The 22,235-nt window shown below is 49.7% G+C and overlaps 1 protein-coding gene across 4 annotated transcripts in view; it reads right to left on the bottom strand.

The window, feature by feature from the left end:
- ARMC9 (armadillo repeat containing 9) overlaps positions 1–22,235 on the bottom strand; it is a 197,925-nt gene that overhangs the window by 27,201 nt on the left and 148,489 nt on the right. For all 4 annotated transcript variants that reach the window (XM_019022755.4, XM_063695276.1, XM_031008791.3 and 1 more), the window contains 2 exons: positions 12,877–13,013; positions 7,934–8,063 (listed from right to left, as the gene is read on the bottom strand). In XM_019022755.4, the coding sequence (XP_018878300.1) occupies positions 7,934–8,063; positions 12,877–13,013 (267 nt within the window). The remainder of the gene's footprint in view (positions 1–7,933; positions 8,064–12,876; positions 13,014–22,235) is intronic.

Genomic DNA, 22,235 nt, shown 5'->3' with positions numbered 1-22,235 from the left:
GCAGGAAGATCACTTGTGCCTGGGAGGTCAAGGCTGCAGTGAGCTTTGTTCATGCCAGGGCCCTCCAGCCTGGGCAACAAAGTGTGACCCTGTCTCAAAAAATAAAATTTTTGTATCACTCATAACACTATTCTCCCAAATATTTTCCACATTCTACCTTTTGCCTATGTGACATTGTTGCTTACTTGTAGGTACAGTTACAGGCTCCTGTTACCACTCTGCTTTTATGAGTCTCACCCCACCCTCTCCACACATCCATGCAGCCTGTTGTTAGCATTTACAAGAGTTGGGTATTATTTCTTCTGATTGATGTACTCGGATTTAATAAATGGATGTTCTGCTTTTCTTTCATTCATTGATCAAGCTCATGCGTGCTGAGAATTCTGCTAGGGGCTGGGGATCAGAGATCAGGATGCATTTCCTGATGGGATGAGTTCACAGATACGCGGGGCTATCTGACCAGGGAACTGGGTTGTAAAATCATTACATGAAAGCTTTGCTGATGCTTTTTTCACACATACAAAGGACCTTTGTACGTGGTCTAGTGAGGTGGTTTCTTTCTTTTTTAAACTGATAAATAATTGTACATATTTATGGGGTACAGTGTGATATTCTGATGCAGGTATAACGTGTGTAACCATCAAATGAGGTGTTTTAAAATTATTTGGTTCAAATTTTTATGTTTTACTATTCATATTTTGATATTTTGTGTCATTATTATAATAGTTAACTTATTTTAATTTATCTTTTTTTTTTTTTTTGAAATGGAGTTTTGCTCTTGTTGCCCAGGCCGTAGTGCAATGGTGCGATCTCGGCTCATTGCAACCTCTGCCTCCTGGGTTCAAGTTCTCGTGACTCAGCCTCCCGACTAGCTGCAATTACAGGCGCCCGCCACCACGCCCGGCTAATTTTTGTATTTTCAGAAGAGGTGGGGTTTCACAATGTTGGCCAGGCTGGTCTCAAGCTCCTGACCTCAGGTGATCCACCCACCTCTGCTTCCCAAAGTGCTGGGATTATAGGTATGAGCCACCACGCCCGGCCAGTTAACTTATTTTAAATTGTAGTAAAATATCCATAATATTTACCATCTTTATCATTTTTAAGTGTAGCCCTGCCATATTTTAAGAAGGAACAACAGGAAACCTAGTAAAAACGACTCACATGAACAGCGGTACTATTCCCGGCACTGGTAAGGGCAGGGGTTAGTGCTGGGTTAGCCCTAGGACCATCGCATGGTCTTGGGGACAGGGCAGCCAGCACCAGCTAGCCTGGGAGGCAGCCCTCAAAGGCAGCCAGGGTCCCCCAGGGTTGGAGGAACTGGCTGTGCAATTCCAGGAGGGATAGCTGGCTTCCATATGGCGCCTTAAAGCTGACAGGCAGCAAGGTCAAGTTGCAGGGTCAGGGTCAGCTGAGGCGAGTCAACAAGAAGCCCAAGGAGAGAAAGCCTGGGCGGCAGGGCGCAGGAATCCGTAACGTCCCACCCCAAGGATAACCGGAAGAGGACACCATCTTTTTGGAGAGCAATTTGCCACTGGGTATCAAAGTCCTTATGTGATGGTTATTAAAAATAATTTTTTAAAATTTGTTTTGTTGGCCGGGCGTGGTGGCTCACGCCTGTAATCCCAGCACTTTGGGATGCCAAGGCGGGGAGATCACGAGGTCAGGAGATCGAGACCATCCTGGCTAACATGGTGAAACCCCATCTCTACTAAAAATACAAAAAATTAGCCAGGCGTGGTGGCGGGCGCCTGTAGTCCCAGCTACTCGGGAGGCTGAGGCAGGAGAATGGCGTGAACCCAGGAGGCAGAGGTTGCAGTGAGCCGAGATTGCGCCACTGCACTCTAGCCTGGGCGACAGAGCGAGACTCCGTCTCAAAAAAAAAAATTTGTTTTGTTTTGTTTTGTTTTGTTTTGAGACGGAGTCTCGCTCTATCACCAGGCTGGAGTGCAGTGGCATGATCTCGGCTCACTGCAACCTCCGCCTCATGGGTTCAAGCGATTCTCCTGCCTCAGCCTCCCGAGTAGCTGGGACTACAGGCACCCGCCACCACACCTGGCTAATTTTTGTATTTTTAGTAGAGACGGGTTTTCACCATGTTGGCCAGGATGGTCTCGATCTCCTGACCTCGTGATCCACCCACCTCGGCCTCCCAAAGTGCTGGGATTACAGGCGTGAGCCACCGCGGCTGGCCCAATTTTTAAAATTTTATTATTTTTTTAGAGGTGGGGTTTTGCTAATGTTGCCCAGGCTGGCCTCACACTCCTGGCCTCAAGAGATCCTCCCACCTTGGCCTCCCACAGTGCCAGGATTATAGGCATGAGCCACCGTGCCTGGCCCATAATGGTTATTTTTATGTGTCAATTTGGCTGGGCCATGGTGCCCAGATATTCGGTCAAATATTATTCTAGATGTTTCTGTGAAGTTCTTTTTTGGACAAGATGAACATTTAAATCAGTGGACTCTGAGTGAGGCAGATCACCCTCCATAACATGAGTGCCCCCATCCAGTCAGCTGAAGGCCGTAATAGAAAAAGACTGATATTCCCTGAGCAAGAAGGGGTTCTGCCAACTGACACTGACAGCCTTTGGACTTGAACTGCAACTCTCCCCTGACTCTCCAGCCTGCTGATCTACCCCATCAGATTTTTTGCACTTGCCAAGCCTCTCCAATCACATGAGCCAATTCCCTAAAATCAGCCTCTCTGTTTCCCTGGAGAGTCCTAACTAATACACCTTAAGCCTGTCCCCCTCTCCCTAGGACATGACTGTGTGAGGTGGGAATGAGCCTCCTCAGACCGGGGCTCCCTCTGGCTGGCCCCTCCCACTGGCACTGGAGAAAATAGCCCTCGTGGCCGGGTGCGGTGGCTCATGCCTGTAATCCCAGCACTTTGGGAGGCCGAGGCGGGTGGATCACCTGAGGTCAGGAGTTCGAGACCAGCCTGGCCAACATAGTGAAACTCTGTCTCTACTAAAAATACGAAAATTAGCTGGGCGTGGTGGCGCATGCCTGTAATCCCAGCTACTTGGGAAGCTGAGGCAGGAGAACCATTTGAACCCAGGAGGTGGAGGTTGCAGTGAGCCGAGATCACACCATTGCACTCCAGCCTGGACAACAGGGCGAGCTTTCGTTTCAAAAAAAAAGAAAGAAAGAAAGTGGCCCTCGGCAGAGCATCAGGGAGCTGCCCCTTGGCCTGGCAGAGCCCACCCCATGAGGCACCCTGACCACCTTGGGGGCTGCTTCAGGCAGTGCCTGTGTTGACCTAGGAGGCTGGGCCCCGTCATTGGATGCTCCAGCTGCTCTAGGAAGGATGCAGTGGGAGGTGGGGTGGATGGCTGTTGGTAAGTGTCAGCTGAGCCCCCGGTGGCGTCAGGGCCCTCCATCCCCCCAGCATGGTGAGCTCAGCAGCCTGGAGGCAGCCAGGAGCCAGGGCCAGGAAATGGCGCTGGTCTGGCCTGAGATGAGGCCAGATTAGGGCAGAGCAGAGAAACCATGTGGAAAGGAAGTCCAGGACGGCAGTCACCTATGACATAGGGGAAGTCATGTGCCGCAGAAACGCATGGGACTGAGTCCTGGAAAAAATGTAAAGGGTGATATACGGGAAAGTTGGGAGGTGCTCTGCAAGGTAGGTGATTGTTTATTAGAGCAGCCTGGCCCTTATATGATCTCAGCGTATCAACAGGAACATTGTGTTGGGAGGGAAGAGCCATAAAATGCCTCGGGAGATGCTGAATCCTTCCCTGTGTTTGCAATGCTGCTGAGTCATAATCCAGCTGCTAAGCATCACCCAGCAGAGGATCCTGTGTCCCTTCTGTTTGCATTAAGGCCAAAGAAAAGCATTCAGGGCCCCTAGGCGACTCTGCCCAGAGGGTTCATAACCGGCTCTCAGTTATTGCTGCGGACATTTCATCTGGATTATAAGAAAACCCAGAAAGGGGCAGAGGTGGGGAAACGGGCCAGAACAGAATACACCAGATAAAGGCAGATAGGAACCAGCTGCACACACAGCTCCCGTGCCATGGGCACACATCGGGCTACACGTCTCAAGCTCCTCGGCCTCCTGGGGCTTCATGTGTCGTTTCTTTTTCTTTTTTTTTTGAGACACAGTCTCGCTCTGTCACCCAGGCTGGAGTGCAGTGGCACGATCTTGGCTCACTGCAACCTCTGCCTCCTGGGTTCAAGCTATTCTCCTGCCTCAGCCTCCTGAGTAGCTGGGATTACAGGCATGCACCACCATGCCCGGCTAATTTTTGTATTTTTAGTAGAGACAGGGTTTCACCATGTTGGTCAGGCTGGTCTCAAACTCCTGGACCTCAGGTGATCTGCCTGCCTCGGCCTCCCAAAGTGCTGGGATTCCAGGCGTGAGCATGTGTTGTTTCTTTAGCTGGATGCATGAATGTGCCATTGGGAGCTGCTGTCCATCCTCAGGGACAAACGTGAGGGGAAAGGCATACATGTAGACATATGTACAATCTCTTCTCATTTTAAAAAAGTCACAGCACTTGCAAAAGAATCACTTCTCATCTGTGGCAGGACAAGATCTTTGACATTTGCTTCTTATCCTGTCCTGGGCCTGGGTGTGAGGAGCTCCTCAGACAGAGCTCCCTCCCTCACCTGTCTTCAGGCCACGTGGAGGTGAACTTCCAGGCACAATCACCCACACCTGGCTGGGGCTGCTCTTCTGGAGTGGCAGGGCCATGCTGAGAAGGACTGACAGGTGACAGTCAAGGCAGCCCTGCCATCACCTTCCTGCACATTCCGGGGTGCAACTCAGGCTCTGTGGTCTGTACTGACATACTTCTTGGGATGCACTTTGGCTCTTCGCAGGATAAATGCATTTGTTTCTTAATAAATACATCTTTAAAGCTGGTCAACATTAGTTTTCTCCTGCTACTTCATCTAAGGAGTCTAAGAAGCTGACAAAGGAAAAGGAAAATTTCACCATGGGGGTTGGGGGAAGGCACCATGATTGTAGGGTCTGGGCTTTTTTTTTTTTGAGATGGAGTCTTACTCTGTCGTCCAGGCTGGAGTGCAGTGGTGCGATCTCGGCTCACTGCAACCTCTGCTTCCCAGTTCAAGCGATTCTCCTGCCTCAGCCTCCCAAGTAGCTGGGATTACAAGCACGTGCCACCATGCCCAGCTAATTTTTGTATTTTTAAGTAGAGACGGGGTTTCTCCATGTTGGCCAGGATGATCTTGATCTCTTGACCTCGTTGTCCGCCCGCCTCGGCCTCCCAAAGTGCTGGGATTACAGGCGTGAGCCACTGTGCCAGGCAGGTCTAGACTTTTATTCCCCAGCCTCCGAGAAAGTAATTTTACAGCAAGACAGTTGCTGGAAGTCACTGGCACAGAGCTTGAGTGGCCATTATCCTTAAAACACCTGAAAGCCGGGCTAAGTAAACAGTGCCATCATTCAGTCTACCACTGACCCCAGACCTCTGCCCCAAGGACTTCCTGCCCATCCACCAATTCTTCTGGGTATGAGACCTCACCTGAAAGAGCAAGAGAACAGAGCTCGGGGAAGTTGAGGGGACAAACGTTCCCCACCAAAGCCACATAGAGAACCACTCTTTCTCCCTTTCTCCTACTTGTTTATCAACAAGTACTCTAACCACCTAGGCCAGGTGCAGAAGCACAGCACAGATGCCCTGCACTCCTGGCACTCTGTTCACACTCCTGCATGCCCTGCATTCCCTGCACTCCTTGCACACTCCCTGCAGCCCTGCACTTCCTGAATACCTTGCACACTGTGCACACTCCCTGCAGCCCTGCACTTCCTGAATACCTTGCACACTGTGCACACTCCCTGCAGCCCTGCATTCCCCGTATACCCAGCAGGCCCTGCACGCTCTCTGTGCCCTGCACACTGCGCTTGTCTCTGAGGCAGTGAGAGGCAGCCACATGACAACACAGTGGGGTCTCCGCCCCGTGGAGGGACTGTGGCTTCTGTGAGCCTGGCAGAAGGGCGTGACCTGCACTTTGGGGTCAGGCAGGAGGAAGGGATGCTTCAGTGAGACCTGAACTGGGGCTGAAGTCAGCCTGACAAGAGATGGCCACTTGTGATTTAGAATATTACGGCATCTCTCTCATCTAGAATGCCATAATATTCTAGATGACGTTGCCAGTGAGGGAGGAAGGGGGAGATGGAACAACTTGTACTTCTCCCTCCTTCCATCCTCTTCTTCCTCACACTGAACCCCCAGGCTTAAAATAAGAGCTGGCTTCAGTGACTGACACCAAGGGGAGGGCACCTCTGGGTTGGACCCTGAGGGGTCTTTGTGCCCAATAGAATCTTGGGGGGCCAGCTAGGCAACCCTGCTTGATGTAATGAGGTCCCTCAGGGTCGGCTGCCTACCTACTGTGAAAACAGTTATTTCTGGGGAGAGAGGGCTGTCCCCAGTGGAGAGCCTCAGAAATGAACTCAGCATTTGCAGGAAGTAAAAAGAAGTGGCCTATACCGGAAGCGTAGGTTTGGCCTGGCTGAACCGCAGGGGAGGATCCAGTCTGGACTGGGGGCATGAGATAGCTCTAGCCCACTCCTCAGAGGTCTCTCATTTTGAGTCCCATTTCAGGGGGATGCTGAGAACCTGAGAACCCCTGGTCTGGCTGACAAGCTCCTCTTCAGCCACAGAAAGAGGGGAGGAGGCCCAGGTAGGGGAGGTAGGTCCCTGGGTCCCCATGCAGGTTGGCAGTGGAACTGGAGGAGTCCAGAGGCTTGGCCCCTCCCCCAATAATGCGGCCACCTTTGACCCCTGTGCTTCTTAAAGATAGCTGGGACTGCCCCCACCCTTCCCTAGCCCAGGTCCTGAAGTCCTTCCCATCCTTCCCACAGTTCCGATTTCGGCTTCTAGCCCATCCCCACCCAAGGAAGCTCAGCACACTCGTCTGCGCCCCCTTTCTCTTACATCCTCCTCCTGTCTGCCACTCCCCATTGATTTCTCTTCCTGCCTCTTTCTCTCTCCGATTTTCTCCACCAGTGGGTGCAGGTTCTGCTCAGTCTTCCTGCCTGTCCTCTCCTGGGGCCCCCAGAACTAAGCTGAGCCTGCTCCAGCCCCGTATTTTACCGCGGGAGGTTGGCTTCCTTCATGGCCAGGAGGAAGTGGTGAGGGGCAGCTGGCGTGCCTGGTGGTCAGGGACAGGCAGGGTCTGAGACCCAGGCCAGGCCCCTCTCCCTGAGCAGGTTTTCTCCAGATCCAAAAGAAAGAGCTGGCGAGATTGGAAAGGTCCTTTCTAGACCCTAAAGAACCCCTAATAACCCACAGGGCCAGTCTGTGCTCACGTGGCACAGTGGAAGAGACGACACTGTTTTTTTTCTTTTCTTCTGCTCGGGGGTCCAGTTTTTTCTTTTTTTTCTTTTTTTAGTTTTTTGATTTTTTTTTTTTTTTGAGACAGGGTCACACTATGTTGCTCAGGCTAGTTTCAAACTCCTGGGCTCAAGCAATCCTCCTGCCTCAGCCTCCCAAAGTGTTGGGATTACAGGCGTGCGCCACCACGCCCCAGCCTGGAGGCCCAGTTTCTGTTTCAGGAAGTGACCTCTGAGCCAAACCATTTACTCACCTCCTTCTCCATCTTTCTGCCCTACAGCCCACTTCCTCCAAATGCAAAAAGCTGACAGGACACTGTCCCTAAGTCACCCCATCACCCAGCCCCGGACGAGTCCGCCTGGCAGTTTTGAAAACTAGTCCCATGGGCATGCTTCTGAGTGCTGTGTCCTTCCCGTCTGACTGATGGCTCTCAGGCAGCACAGCCCTCCGAGGTGGTCAGGAGTGGCGGCTGCACTCCACTGGGAATCTTGACACTGCTCCTTAGCCTCCCCTGTCAGAGGCTGGGCCTCAGAGGAGCCTTCCAGGTCTCCTGGGTGCTCTGCATCCGGCGTGGGGCGCCCACTCCCAGAGCTCGGAGAGTCAGGTTCGAGGCCTTGTGATATCCCCCTTACCTGGTGGTCACTCCACTGCCTGGGTCCTGGGGCGCCTCCCTTGGCTGGTGGGGGGTCCCCATGGGGGCTAGTCGAGGCTCTTCCTGGTGTCCTCTTGGGAGCCACTCTCCTGGCTTGGCGATGATGGCTGCTGGGGAGGAGGAGAGAAAGTTCAGTCCACATCTGCTCTGGAGCCCCTCTAAGGACGCCCTCTCCTGGGCTGGGTTGGAAAGCCAAGAAAAGCACGCACCCCAGGCCAGGCCCTGCGGGCTCCCTGGTGCCTGTGGCTTGGGATACTTGTTTACTCGTGCCGCCCGGGAACTTGCCAGGTAGCGGGGGATGGCAGGCACACTGCTGGTGGTGACAGGCACAGCCCAGGGAGGTTCAAATCACCCTGGCCGCTCAGCCTTCCTGGCACTCCTCAGCCTCTGGAAAGCCCTCAGAACAACGAATTGTCTCCCTGGGCCATGGCTAGGTGCCTCCAGACGGAACGTGGAGGCCCATTTGCTTATCTGAAACTCAAATGTAACAGGGTGGTGTGTAGTTTTATTTGCTAAAACCAACAACCTGAGAGGTAGGGTGCTCCTCACCGAGCAGCCCAAGGCTCCTTAATGCTGAACCCCTCGGTACACCCAGGGTGGCCAGGAAGTGCCCTCACTCCCAGTGACTTGTGCTGTAGCTGATGCCCACCCAGAACCAGCCACCCGGGACACGCAGGAGCCCTTCACGGGGAAGCAGATGGAGAATCCCAGACAGCATCATAGCATACGGAGGGCTCCCCAAGGGCCTGGGAACAGATGTTCCTGCATCTCAGATGCCACGCACCCCTTCCCCCACCCCGCCTCTCCTCTTCTCCTACAGCTGAAGGGGTCCATGTCACTGCTGCAGCCACACTGTGACAGAGGCTGCATCCGTGACTCCCTTAGGCCAAGCTCCTCTCAGCTCTTTCATTTTAGCAGCTCCTCTGAGGCTTTGCAATGTGATTTGTTTAATCTTAAATATAAAGGGATCTTCCCTGCAGGTTTCCCTGTAGCAAGGGGCTTTGACTTCCAGATAATTCTCTTTTGACCCAAACGAGAATCTATTTCTGATACCAGAACAGCGGGTGGCACTGGGCGGCTCCACCTGGATCTGGGTCTAGAAATAGAGCTTCAGGACAGGAGGCACCTGCTCAGTGTGCTTAGAATAAGGCCAGGAGACAAACCGTAGGTGTACAAGAGAATACTTGAGTGAAGTCACACCGAGTTGCTGGGCTACACGCAGAGGAACCCCATTACAACGTGTGGAGTCACAAAGCTGTGCCCACGCCAGGCAAGTCCTCTAGAACCAGGACCAGGAGCTTCCCAGGGCGTGTGAGCGTAGGGGACGGGGTGGTCATAAAAAAGGAGGAACTGAGCTGGAGTGTCCCGAGACCATGAGGTGGTCTTGGTTCAACTGTCCCCTTCTCCTCTCCTACTTCCTCCAGCACAGGCCACACTGAAGACTTTCAGAGGTCCCACCAAGAACAAGAGACCAGGTGAGCATGGTGGCTCACGCCTGTAATCCCAGCACTTTGGGAGGCTGGGGCAGGCAGATCACTTGAGGCCAGGAGTTTGAGACCAGCCTGGCCAACATGGTAAAACCCTGTCTCTACTAAAAATACAAAAATTAGCCGGGTATGGTAACACATGCCTGTAATTCCAGCTACTCAGGAGGCTGAGGCAGGGGAATCACTTGAACCCCGGGAGGTGGAGTTTGCAGTGAGCCAAGATCGCACCACTGCACTCCAGCCTGGGTGAGAGAGCGAGACTCCATCTCAAAAAAAAAAAAAAAAAAAAAAAAAGAACAGGAGACCCCCTAACTAAGACAGCCAGGAGCTAGGAGATGGGGCAGCCATGGGTGTGCACCAGGGGCTTCCTGGGACAGTAGTATCTCTTGCCTGCTGGTCCATTTCAGACAGGGCTGGGCATTTTAACTCCCAGGGCTATGAAGTCCCAAGGCATGTGATTTTGATATTGAAGATAGTCCTGGTTGGTGGGGAAATGAGAATAGCTTTCCTCAGGCCAATGTTCTGCAAAATGCTAAGCCATATTATTGGCCTTTTCCCTTGGGAACTATTTCCTGTTGGCATTTGGGGCTGTCTTTTGCCTAGAATGTACTTTCTGGGCCTGCACTCAACCGATCAAGCAGTTTGAGGGTCCAACAGGTTCCTTCTCATGAGTTTTCCCTGCGGTGCTGACTGAACGCAAAGCGCAAAGGCTCTTCCTCAAGAAACTCAGCGTGAAGGTGGGGGTTTCCACGGGTCTCTGGGTAGGGCGTTAGTTCCCAGCACAGGCCAGACTCGGCAGCGAGCTGTGTGCAAGGAGACCTGTGGGGAGCGCTGCCTGGGGCCAGGATGGGCCTGGGGCAAGGTGAGCGAGAGAAGGGAAGTGGAGGGGGCCCCATGCCTGTAATCCCAGCACTTTGGGAGGCCGAGGTGGGAGGATCGCTTGAGCCCAAGGGTTCAAGACCAGCCTGGGCAGCACAGAGAGACACCTCTCTCTACAATCAATCAATCAATCAATCAATTGAAGTGGAGGGGAGGGATGGAGAAGCAGGACTGTCTGGAGGAAGTCAGAGCAAGCTCCTGAGCAGGGAAGGAATGAAGCAGAAGGCAACATGGCTCAGGGGTGCCCATGCCCAGCCCAGCACTGCCCGCTCCCTGCTGTCCCTGCTGCTCATCCCCCTCCCCCTCACTCATCCCCTGGCTTAATGGACTTAACCGCAGTCCCCCTATCTGCAAAGCCCAGATGGAGCACAGAAGCGGAGGGCTGTTTGCCATCCATCCCTTAGGCAGAGGCAGGTGACAGGACAGGGAGAGGGGCAGGGAGGCCAACTGGGGAGACGCAGCAGGCCGTGGGCAGGCCTGTCTGAAAGAAGGTCAGAATGGAATCTACTCCAGGCATGGCAAAGGCTTACTCATGACCCAGAGGAAACTGCACCTGGGGCTTGGTTTTTCCAAAGGAAGAACTTTTTGTCAAGTAAAAGGATTTTAAAGGAGACTAAGAGGGCCAGGCATGATGGCTCACGCCTGTAATCCCAGTGCTTTGGGAGGCTCAGGCAGGAGGATTACTTGAGACGAGGAGTTCAAGACCAGCCTAGGCAACAGCAAACTTCGTCTTTACAAAAACTAGAAAACCACTTTGCCTGGTATGGTGGTGCATCTGTAGTGCCAGCTACTCAGGAAGCTGATGCGGGAGGATCGCTTAGGAATGTGAAGCTGCAGTGAGCTATGACTGGCCACTGCACTCCAGCCTGGGGGACAGAGTGAGACCTTGTCTCAAAATAAAATAAAATAAAGTAAAATAAGATAAAATAAAAGGAGGACTAGGGGTGTTGGCCTGAGGCTCAGAGCGGGCCTGGCAGAGCCAGGGAGGGCAGTGACTATTCCTGCTCTCTGGCAGGTGAAGAAGGGCAGGGCTGCGCGGGTCCGTGTCCTGGGTCCCAGCCAGGCTGAGCCAATAGGAGCAGGCTTAAGGAAGGGACACTCAGAACACGGTGTCAGCATTTGGGGCAGGTTAATGGGGGCACCGACAGCGGGATTTGGGAAAAGCACTGCTGTGCCTCCAGCCGGTCCATCTGGGGGCTGGTGGGCAGCTGCTGCCTCCCTAGGAAGAAGCACTGGCAACCGCCCGTGACAACCAAGGCTGAGTGTCCTGGTGGGTGCCCACCCTGTTCATGCAAGAACCCGGAATGTGCCTGGGCCCAGACTTTGTCAGGGCTAAAGTAAACTGTTCTTGAAAACAACAATAACATCAACATTGCAGCAGCTGCTCCTTGGCCATTTCCATCCATGCCAACCTCAAGTTCCTCCGCCCTGCAGGTAACAGCATGACAGCTTCCCAAAGGCACGTCCAATCAGTGCAAAAATAAAGGGCCTCTCAGTGGTCATTTTGGTAAAGCAAGGATGTTACCGCTATGTTACCCTGAATGTACTGTGGAGCCTTTTAGGAAGTCCAGGCCTAAGAACTTGAAATGTTTTAACTCAACGGCATTCAGTCAAATCGGCAAAACTTTTTAGACGCCCCCTAAGACCTCCACCCTGGCAGCAGAAATCTCTGGATAAATTACTAAGCTGCTCACCTTTGGAGAGCATATTAATATTTACAGCTTTAGTAAAGCACATGTAAAATAACTGATGATCAATGCTGGCAAAACCTCTGAAACTGCTCATCACCAAGAGACCCAGGGGTTGCAAATAACCCAGCCATTGCTGACTCGTCACTGGCTACCGCTCTGCACCTGGGCCTGGAAGCGTCTGAATCCAATTGTGAGCAGATGCAAGTTCTCAGATGTTTCTCAGACAGGAATCCAACCCGTTCCTCTGTTGTTTTTCCTACTCAAATGGAAATTAGAGTCTTATCTGAACTGCTCATAATCCTTTTAATTTCCTTTCAAAAATTAAAAAAAAATACTTTGTACATTTCTGATTCAAAGTATATATATTTTTTCTGGCATCTAAAAAATACTTTTATCTCCCATCAGCCTCTGGTTAACTCAGCTGGAAGTTTCAAAGGCGTTTGGATCCCAGAGTTGTTTGTGCTCTTAGTTGCACATTTCTGCCTCCGTCCAGCCTTCCAGCAGGTGGCTGGCCTCCTCTGCACCAGAATCTGAGCTATCAGAATCAGGGTCACAGATCAACATCAGCCCGGGATTCCTCCTCCGAAGTTTCACATTAAAGCCGGCTTTCACCAGTCAGAAATCTTGCCCCAGGAGCTCCCAGACGGGACAACAGGCAGTGCTCTGAGAAGGGGACGCAGAGGACCAGCCCAGCATGGGTCTGGCTGTGGGCTGGGAATCCCGTGAGCCTCTGTGACACGGGGCTGTTGCTGAGACCAGAGGGCTTCCCAGGAGCAGACGTGCGTCTGCCACTCCTGCTGCTGTTTTGCATAGGTTCTAGACATCACAATCCCAGAGCTGACCCAGTGTGCTGCCCACGTTCTTACATGAAGAGGAGACGCAGGACTCCGGGGTGCTGGGCTTGCCCTCCCTGTAGACAGCCTCGTGAGCAGTTGGCAGAGCCTGTGGGTGGCCGTTTCTGGCGTGCTGGGCTGTCTGGGGAGGTGTGTGTTGGTCTTCCAGCCTGGAGAGAAACATGAAAAACGGCAGTAAGTACAGCCAGCCAGGAGATTCGGACTGCCGACTGCAGCATCACAAATACAGGAGGGGGCGGTGCCTCAAAGTCTTGTTAAACCGTCATTAGCATATCAGATCTTTTAAAGGGTCTTGGCAGGAGCCAGGAGGCTGACCCTGTGAGGCAGTAGCCTCCCCTTGCTCCTGTTAGCCCCCTTCTGTATTCACAATGAAACATGGCATGGTGTATTCCTAACACACAATTACGTGTTACGACCCTGGGTGACATGGGACCATGACATTTCAAGCAAACAACGTAAGGCACAGATCTGCTGGTTTCTCCAAGGATGAAGCAGATGAATGAAGGGATGAATCCAACCAGAGAAGACATAACATGTCATGTCAGCCGTGGCAAGTGTTGGCCAAGAACGAGACTGCAGAACTTTCTTCTTTTTTTCTTAGAGACAGGGTCTCACTCTGTCGCCCAGGCTGGAGTGCCATGGTGGAACCACAGCTCACTGTAGCCTTGACCTCCCAGGCTCAAGTGATCCTCCCATCTCAGCCTCTGGAGTAGCTGGGACTACAGATGGGCACCTCCACACTCAACTGATTTTTTTATTTTTTGTAGAGACAAGGTCTCTCCGTGTTGCCAGGACTGGTCTCGAACTCCCGGGCTCAAGCAATCCTCTCACCTTGGCCTCCCAAAGTGCTGGGATTACAGGCGTGAGCCACTGTGACTGGCCTAGAACTTACTTTCTTATAACACTACCTAAAGGATGTGTGCAGAACAGCTCCTTTGCAGTGCCTAATGTTGGCACCCAAGCTGGGGGAGACACCCTCGCCCAGCAGACAAGTGCTGAGAGCTTCACCGCACCAGATCCAGCCAGTTGCGAGGGCCAGCTGGCTGGGACAGCCTCCTTGGGTCAACCTTGACCACAGATCCCCGAGGAAGGCCCTCCAGTTATCTGTAAGGCAACGGAGCACTTGCTCCCCCTTCAACAAGGAGATATGGGCCACCTACTCCAACAAGGGCTCAGTGGGGAACACACGACAAGCTCATGCCTGCCTAGGGCTGGACCCTGCAAATGGTTGTTTTTGAATGTCAATTTCATATGTCTGGCTAGGCGTGGTGGCTCATGCCTGTAATCCCAGCACTTTGGGAGGCCAAGGCGGGCAAATCACTTGAGGTCAGGAGTTTGAGACCAGCTTGGCTAACATGGTGAAACCCCGTCTCTACTGAAAATATAAAAATTAGTGGGACGTGGTGATGTATGCCTGTAGTCCCAGCTACTAAAGAGGCTGAGGCAGGAGAATCGCCTGAACCAGGGAGGCGGAGGTTGCAGTGAGCCAAGATTGTGCCATTGCACTCCAGCCTGGGCAACAGAGTGAGACTCTGTCTCAAAAAAAAAAAAAAAAAAAAAAAAAAATTCACATGGCTCAACCCAACGTCAAAGATAAGGAGACATGTAACCAGCCTGAGGAGGGCAGGAAAGTCTTCCCGAGGTGGGCAGTCAGTCTTTTTTTTTTTTTTAAATGGAGATGAGGTCTGTGTTGACTTGGCTGGTTTTGAACCGAGCTCAAGTGATCCTACCACCTTGGCCTCCCAAAGTCCTAGGATTACAGGCGTGAGCCACCACACTCCTAGCCAACTCAGTTTTGAACTCTTGAGTTGGGGTCTGCCAGGTGCCAGAAGAGGGAAGGTTTTCCAGCAGAAGTAACACCATGAGCAAGGTGAAGAGGGGAAAAAAATCTATATATCTATATATGGTGTGTGTGTGTGTGTGTGTGTCTATATATATATATATATATATATATATATATATATATATATATGCTGCATTGTTACAGAAAGATTTAAAACATCACAAAATATGGATGTCCCCTACCTCCCTCTCCTGAAAAGACCTGTGCGACAGTAGTGTGGAGGGGGCAGGGTGTCCTGGGGGGCTCTGATGCTTGTGGCAGGGGTGTCAATTGAGAAGCAGTCTGTAAGGCCGGGATTTAAACTTGATCCCCAAGTAATGGAGAACCAAAGGAATGACATTCCCTGCTAGAAACATCATTCCATCCACAGTCGTGGAAGGTGGCCGGTGGCAGGGAACACTGTTAGGAGGAACTCCCTGAGCCATGAAGGCCGGTGGTGGGCAGGACGGGGTGGGAGGAGCATGCAAACCTGCTGGACTCTGGCTTGGCTGTTTGCGGGCACTCATGCCATGCCCTGAAGCAGGGGACTCAGATGGCAGCTGTGTCGTTCTAGGAAACACTGAATTGGGGTGCTGTAGGGACATCTGGACTGAGTGTGGGTGTCATGAGTGAGTAGTGGAAACTAGGGAACAGGCAGGATGGAGTTAGGGCCTTCGCTGGGGCCTCCAGGGAGGAAGGGGGTGAGAGGCCGAGGCCAGCACATGGGGACTGGGGTGGAATGACTCCTAGGAGGGGTCAGCAGCCGGCAACTGAAAGAGTGGGGACAATGTGCCCTGAGTGTCCTCCGGGGTTGGAAACTGGAAGGTCACCTGTGGTCTTGGCAGAAATACCCTCTGGAAGTCATCGCCTGGCCACAGAGGGCTAAATGGAGAGGAAGATGGGGCAGGGACACAGCCAGAGAGGGCCTGAGAGGGAGGGAGGCACAGCCCCAGAGCCCGTCAAGAGGCCCAAGGAAGGCAGCGGGAGGGGAGGATGAAGACAGAGCAAAGGATGTGTCCAGGGATTGCACAGAGATCGGGGAGACAGAAGGATCTGGAACCAACGAAGGGGGCAGGGCTGGGTGGGAAGAAAATGGCCACGGAGGCGCAGCTGATGCTAGGCTGAGGTGGGGTGGGAGAGCCCCCATTGCACAAGGCAAATGTGTTTACCTGCAACCTTTCTTTCCTTGATTATAAAACCAGTAAGTGTTTTTCATGAAAAATTAGGTAAATATATAGAATATATAAATGACCTGCACTCCCAATATCTAAGCACAACCACTTAACATTTGATTTTTTAAAACATCTTTAAAAATATGCAAATATACACTTAAAAATTCTAGCTGGGGTTCACTCTAAATAGCCAGCATGCTATGTTCACAGCATTCTATAATCTGTTTTTTCACTCAGCAATATATTGTGAGGCCCTTCCCATGTCATTCAATATCTTTCTAAAACATCATCTTCCATACTCTTTTGTGTGAATATATCATAATTTATATAACCAGCCTCCTACTTTGCGAATGTAATTTTTCTTTTTTTTTTTTTTTTTTGAGATGGAGTCTCACTCTGTTGCCTAGGCTAGAGTGCAATGGCATGATCTCGGCTCACTGCAACCTCTGCCTCCTGGGTTCAGGTGATTCTCCTGCCTTAGCCTCCCAAATAGCTGGAACTACCCGTGCCTACCACCGTGCCTGGCTAATTTTTGTATTTTATTTATTTATTTATTTATTTATTTATTTATTTATTTATTTATTTATTTATTTTATTTTATTTTTGAGACCGAGTCTCGTTCTGTCGCCCAGGCTGGGGTGCAGTGGTGCGATCTCGGCTCACTGCAAGCTCTGCCTCCTGGGTTCACGCCATTCTCTTGCCTCAGCTGGGACTACCCGCCACTACGCCCAGCTAATTTGTTTTGTATTTTTAGTAGAGACCAGGTTTCATCGTGTTAGCCAGGATGGCTCGTTCTCCTGACCTTGTGATCCACCCATCTCGGCCTCCCAAAGTGCTGGGATTACAGGCGTGAGCCATGGCGCCCGGCCAAATTTTTGTATTTTTAGTAGAGACGGGGATTCACCATCTTGGCCAGGCTGGTCTGGAACTCCTGACCTTGTGATCCACCTGCCTTGGCCTCCCAAACTGCTGGGATTACAGTTGTGAGCCCCCGCGCCCGGCCTGGGAATGTAATTTCTAATTTTATGAATAATATTGCAACAAATAACCTTGTGTGTGTGTGTATATGGTTATCTATTTATCTATATCTATCTGTCTACCTATCTTCTATCCATCTATCTACCTACCTATCATCTATCTACCTATCTATCTATCTATCTATCCTGTGAACATCTGATTATTTCTCAGTATAAAATCCTAGCAGTGGGTGCGGTGGCTCACGCCTGTAATCCCAGCACTTTGGGAAGCCAAGGCGGGCAGATCACTTGAGGTCAGGAGTCCCAGATCAGCCTGGCCAACATGGTGAAAACCTGTCTCTACTAAAAAAATAAATAAATAAATAAATAAATAAATAAAATAAAATAAAATAAAATTAGCTGGGCGTGGTGGCAGGCGCCTGTAATCCCAGCTACTTGGGAGGCTGAGACAGGAGAAAGGAGAATCGCTTGAACCCAGGAGACCGAGGTTGCAGTAAGCTGAGATCGTACCATTGCACTCCAGCCTGGGCGACAGAGCAAGACTCTGTTAAAAAAAAAAAAAAAAAAATCCTAGCAGTGGAATTACTGGCTCCAAAAGTACTAGTGGCTGGGCTGGGCATAGTGGCTCACACCTGTAATCCTAGCACTTTGGAAGGCTGAGGTAGGAGGATTGCTTGAACTCAGGAGTTCAAGACTAGGCAACATAGTGAGACCCTGTCTCTACAAAAAATTAAAAATTCAGCCAGATGTGGTGGCACATGCCTGTGGTCCCAGCTGCTTGGGAGGCTGAGGTGGGAGGATGGTTTGAGCCCAGGAGGTCAAGGCTGCAGTGAGCTGTGATTGTGCCGCTATACTCCAGCCAGGGTGACAGAGCGAGATGCTGTCTTAAAACAAAACAAAACCAAAAAAGTCCTGGTATTCTGAATGTGTGCAATACATACTGTCATTGTGTCCTCAAGAGGACTAAGATTCTAGATGTATCCACACTCCTGGCAACAGGATACCAGAGGGTGCTGGTGGTGAAGGGAGGGTCATAATTTTTTTTTTGTTTTAGTTACGAATATTTATGTACTTACTGGTTCACCAAGCATATAATAACTCCAAATCAGTAAAAACGAATGTCAGAAATGGCAGCATGGCTATATAAATTATGGTATGTCAATATAATATAAATCATTAAATCATCTTTTACAGGATGTTCAACAATGCAAAAGAAAACAAACAAAAATCAAACTGCAAACAAACCATATATACATGTAGACACATACACAAACACTAAAAGGTTTCTCGTTTGCTAAAAATATATGTAGGAAAAAACTACACTAAATGTAATACACTAAAATGATGATCATAATTCTCTCTGGCTGCTGGAATAAATAATTTTTATTTTCTTTATATTTACTGGTTCCATACATGTTTTGGACTACAAGTAACAAAAGTTCAACATCACTGGTTTAAACGGTAAGGGAAATGTAATATTCAACATAAACAGAATTCCAGAGGGAGCGAGTACAGGGTGGGGAATGCGAAGCTGAGTGACTTTGCTGCAGATCCAGGTTCTCTCTGCTGGGTTTCCCTGGCCTTCCTGGTGTGGTTTTGCTTTTGTTCTTAGAATTGTCACTTTGTGGCCGGGTGCAGTGGCTCACACCTGTAATCCCAGCACTTTGGGAGGCCGAGACAGGTGGATCACGAGGTCAGGAGATCGAGACCATCCTAACACAGGGGAACCCCGTCTCTACTAAAAATACAAAAAAATAGCCGGGCGTGGTGGCGGGTGCCTGTAGTCCCAACTACTCGGGAGGCTGAGGCAGGAGAATGCCGTGAACTGGGAGATGGAGCTTGCAGTGAGCCGAGATCGTGCCACTGCACTCCAGCCTGGGTGACAGAGCGAGACTCCGTCTCAAAAAAAAAAAAAAAAAAAAAAAAGAATTGTCACTTTGTGCAAATAGGATGGCTGCAGGACCTCCAAGCATAGCATCTCAAGCAACAGTCAAAGCCCAAAAGGGGAAAAGAAAGTACAGAGTTTCTCAAGCCCTTCATAAAAGTTGGAAAATCTTAGCTCCCATGGCTGGAATGGATTGCATGCCCATTGAGATCATCATTGACAAGGGGAGTTAAATTTAAAAAACTGGGCTAAATTAATCAAATCCAACCTCCAGGGCTGAGAAGGGTCCTGACCTTCCCTCAAGAACATGCCCACCATTGCCTTGAACATACGAAGTTTCTTTCTTTTTTTTTTTTTTTGAGACAAGGGTCTCACTTTGTTGCCCAGGCTGGAGAGCAGTGGCACAATCACAGCTCACTGCAGCCACGACCTCTGGGACTGAAGCAATGCTCCTGCCTCAACCTCCCAAAGTGCTAGGATTGCAGGTGTGAGCCACCATGTCTGGCCTCAGGTTTCTCCTAGCAAGGAAATGCATCAAATAAGACCTAAAGAACTGGAGAGTCATCCTGTACTTGCACACAGGATGGCTGTCTTCATTTTCTACTGCTGTTCTAACAAAGTACCATAATATTTTTGTTTTAATTTTCAATTTTTAAGGCTAGGCACAGTGGCTCACACCTGTAATCCCAGCATTTTGGGAGGCGGAGGCAGGCGGATTGCCTGAGGTGAGGAGTTCAAGACCAGCCTGGCCAACATGGTGAAAGCCCTTCTCTACAAAAAATTAAAAAATTAGCCAGGTGTGGTGGTGGGTGCCTGTAATCCCAGCTATTTGGGAGGCTGAGGCAGGAGAATCGCTTGAACCTGGGAGGCGGAGCTTGCAGTTGCCAAGACTGTGCCACTGCACTCCAGCCTGGGCAACAGAGCAAGACTTCCCCTCAATTTTTTTTTTTTTTAGATGTTTGTGGGTACAGTAGGTGTATATATGTACAGTATACGTGAATTGTTTTGATATAGGCATGCAATGTGTAAGAATCACATCATGGAGAATGGAGTACTCATCCCCTCAAGTATTCATCCTGTGTGTAAAAAAAATTCCAATCATACTCTTTTAGTTATTTTAAAATGTACAATTAAATTATTATTGACTATAGTCACTCTGTTGTGCTATCAAATACTAGGCCTTACTCATTTTTTTTTTTAAGTTGGGGGTCTCACTCTGTTACCTAGGCTGGATTGCAGTGGCATGATCTCAGCTCACTGCAACCTCCGCCTCCCAGGTTCAAGTGATTCTCCTGCCTCAGCCTCCCGAGGAGCTGGATTACAGGCACTCGCTACCACACCTGGTTAATTTTTGTATTTTTAGTAGAGACAGCGTTTTACCACGTTGGCCAGGTTGGTCTCGAACTCCTGACCTTAAGTGATCTACCTGCCTCGGCCTCCCAAAGTGTTGAGATTACAGGCATGAGCCACCACGCCTGGCCCATTCTTTATGTTTTTGGCACCATTAACCTTCTCCAACTCCCCCAGCCACCACCCACAACCAACCACCCTTCCCGGTCTCTAGTAACCATCCTTCTACTCTCTATCTCCATGAGCTCAATTGTTTAGATTGTTTAAGTAAGTGGGAACGTGTGATGTTTGACTTTCTGTGCCTGGCTTATTTCATGTAGCATAATGATCTCCAGTTCCATCCATGTTTTGCAAATGACTGGATCTCATTCTTTTGCACTGAATAGTACTCCATTGTGTATACGTACCACATTTTCTTTGTCCATTCATCTGCTGATGGACACTGAGGCTACTTCCAAATCTTGGCTCCTGTGAACGGTGCTGCAGCAAGCATGGGGTGCAGAGCTATCTTTGACACATGGACTTCCTTTCTGTTGGGTATATACCCAGCAGCGGGACTGCTGGATCATGTGGTAGCTCTATTTTTAGTTCTTTGAGGAATCTCCAAACTGTTCTCCATAGTGGCTGTACTAATTTACATTCTCACCAACAGTGTATGAGGGTTCCCTTTTCTCCACATCCTTGCCAGCATTTGTTATTGCCTGACTTTTGGAGATAAGCCGTTTTAACGGGGGTGAGAGGGTATCTCAGTGTAGTGTTGATTTGCATCTCTGATGATCAGTGATGCTGAGCACCCTTTCATAAGCCTGTTTGTCATCTGTGTGTCTTCTTTTGAGAAATGTCTATTCAAATCTTTTGCCCATTTTTTAAATCCAACTATTAGACTTTTTCCTATAGAGTTGTTTAAGCTCCTTTTTAATTCTGATTATTAATCCTTTGTCAGATGGGTAGTTTGCAGATATTTTCTCCCATTCTGTGGGCTGTCTCTTCACTTTGTTGATTGTTTCCTTTGCTATAGAAGCTTTTTAACTTGATGTGATCCCATTTGTTCATTTTTGCTTTGGTTGCCTGTGCTTGTCAGGTATTACTCAAGAAATGTTTGCCCAGAACAATGTCCTGGAGACATTCCCCAATGTTTTCCTGTAGTTGTTTCATAATTTGCAGTCTTACCACAACCTTAGTGACTGAAAACAACACAAACTTGTCTCACAATTATGGAGGTCAAGAGTTTACAGTGGGTCAACAGGGGTGCATTCTTTCTGGAGGCTCCAGGAGAGAATTTATTTCCTTGCCTTTTCCAGTTTCTAGAGGGTGTCTGCATTCCTCGGCTCATGGCCTTGCGTCACTCAGACTTCTGACACAGTTGTCACACCTCCTTTTGTTTCTGACACTCCTGCTTCCCTTCAGTAAGGCCCCTTGTGATTACATTGGGCCCACCCAGAGTATCCAGAATCATCCATCTCTAGATCCTTAACTTAATCACATCAGCAAAGTCCTTTTTGCCATGTAATGTCATTTAGTCACAGGTTGTGGGGACTGGGATGTGGACATCTTTGAGGGACCATTATTCTGTCTTAACATATAAAATTAATATGATGTAATGCTGCACAGTGACTTAACATTGCAAAGATTTCAATCATCTCCAAAACATTACATAAATTTAATGTGATACTAATCAAAATCCTAAAAGGATTTTTTAAGGAAGTTGCCAGACTTATTTGTAAATGCTTACAGAAAAATAAAGGTCTCTACATAGTTAAATCAACTCTGAAAGAGAAAGCCAAAGGCAGGCGGGGAGAGAGGATTTTTCTATGCAATATTTAGATATGTTAAGAACCTTTGCAATAAACACTGGTGTGGCAACAGGCAACTGGACAACGTGTCAAAATAGAGAGCTAGGGTGACTGGAGGGGATATAGAATTAAAGTGGCACCTTGAATCAGTGGAGAAATAATGAGCTGTTTATAGGTGGTGTAGAGAAGAGTAGCTCTCCACATGGAGAAAAATAAGCTAGGATGCCTATCTTACATCACATATGGTAGTCTCTTATCTGTAGAGGATGATGTCCAAGACCCCCAGCATTCAAACTTTGTAGAGGTGAGCTCGAGATGCAAAGGCAGAACTACAAATCTTGCACATCAGCATCGTGTAGCCCGTGTGGAGTA

Source organism: Gorilla gorilla, chromosome 11 (genome assembly GCF_029281585.2).
Source record: "Gorilla gorilla gorilla isolate KB3781 chromosome 11, NHGRI_mGorGor1-v2.1_pri, whole genome shotgun sequence".
Taxonomy (NCBI): Eukaryota; Metazoa; Chordata; class Mammalia; order Primates; family Hominidae; genus Gorilla; species Gorilla gorilla.
Note: the sequence above shows the minus strand (reverse complement) of the source record. Positions and strands in the feature narration are given on the sequence as shown.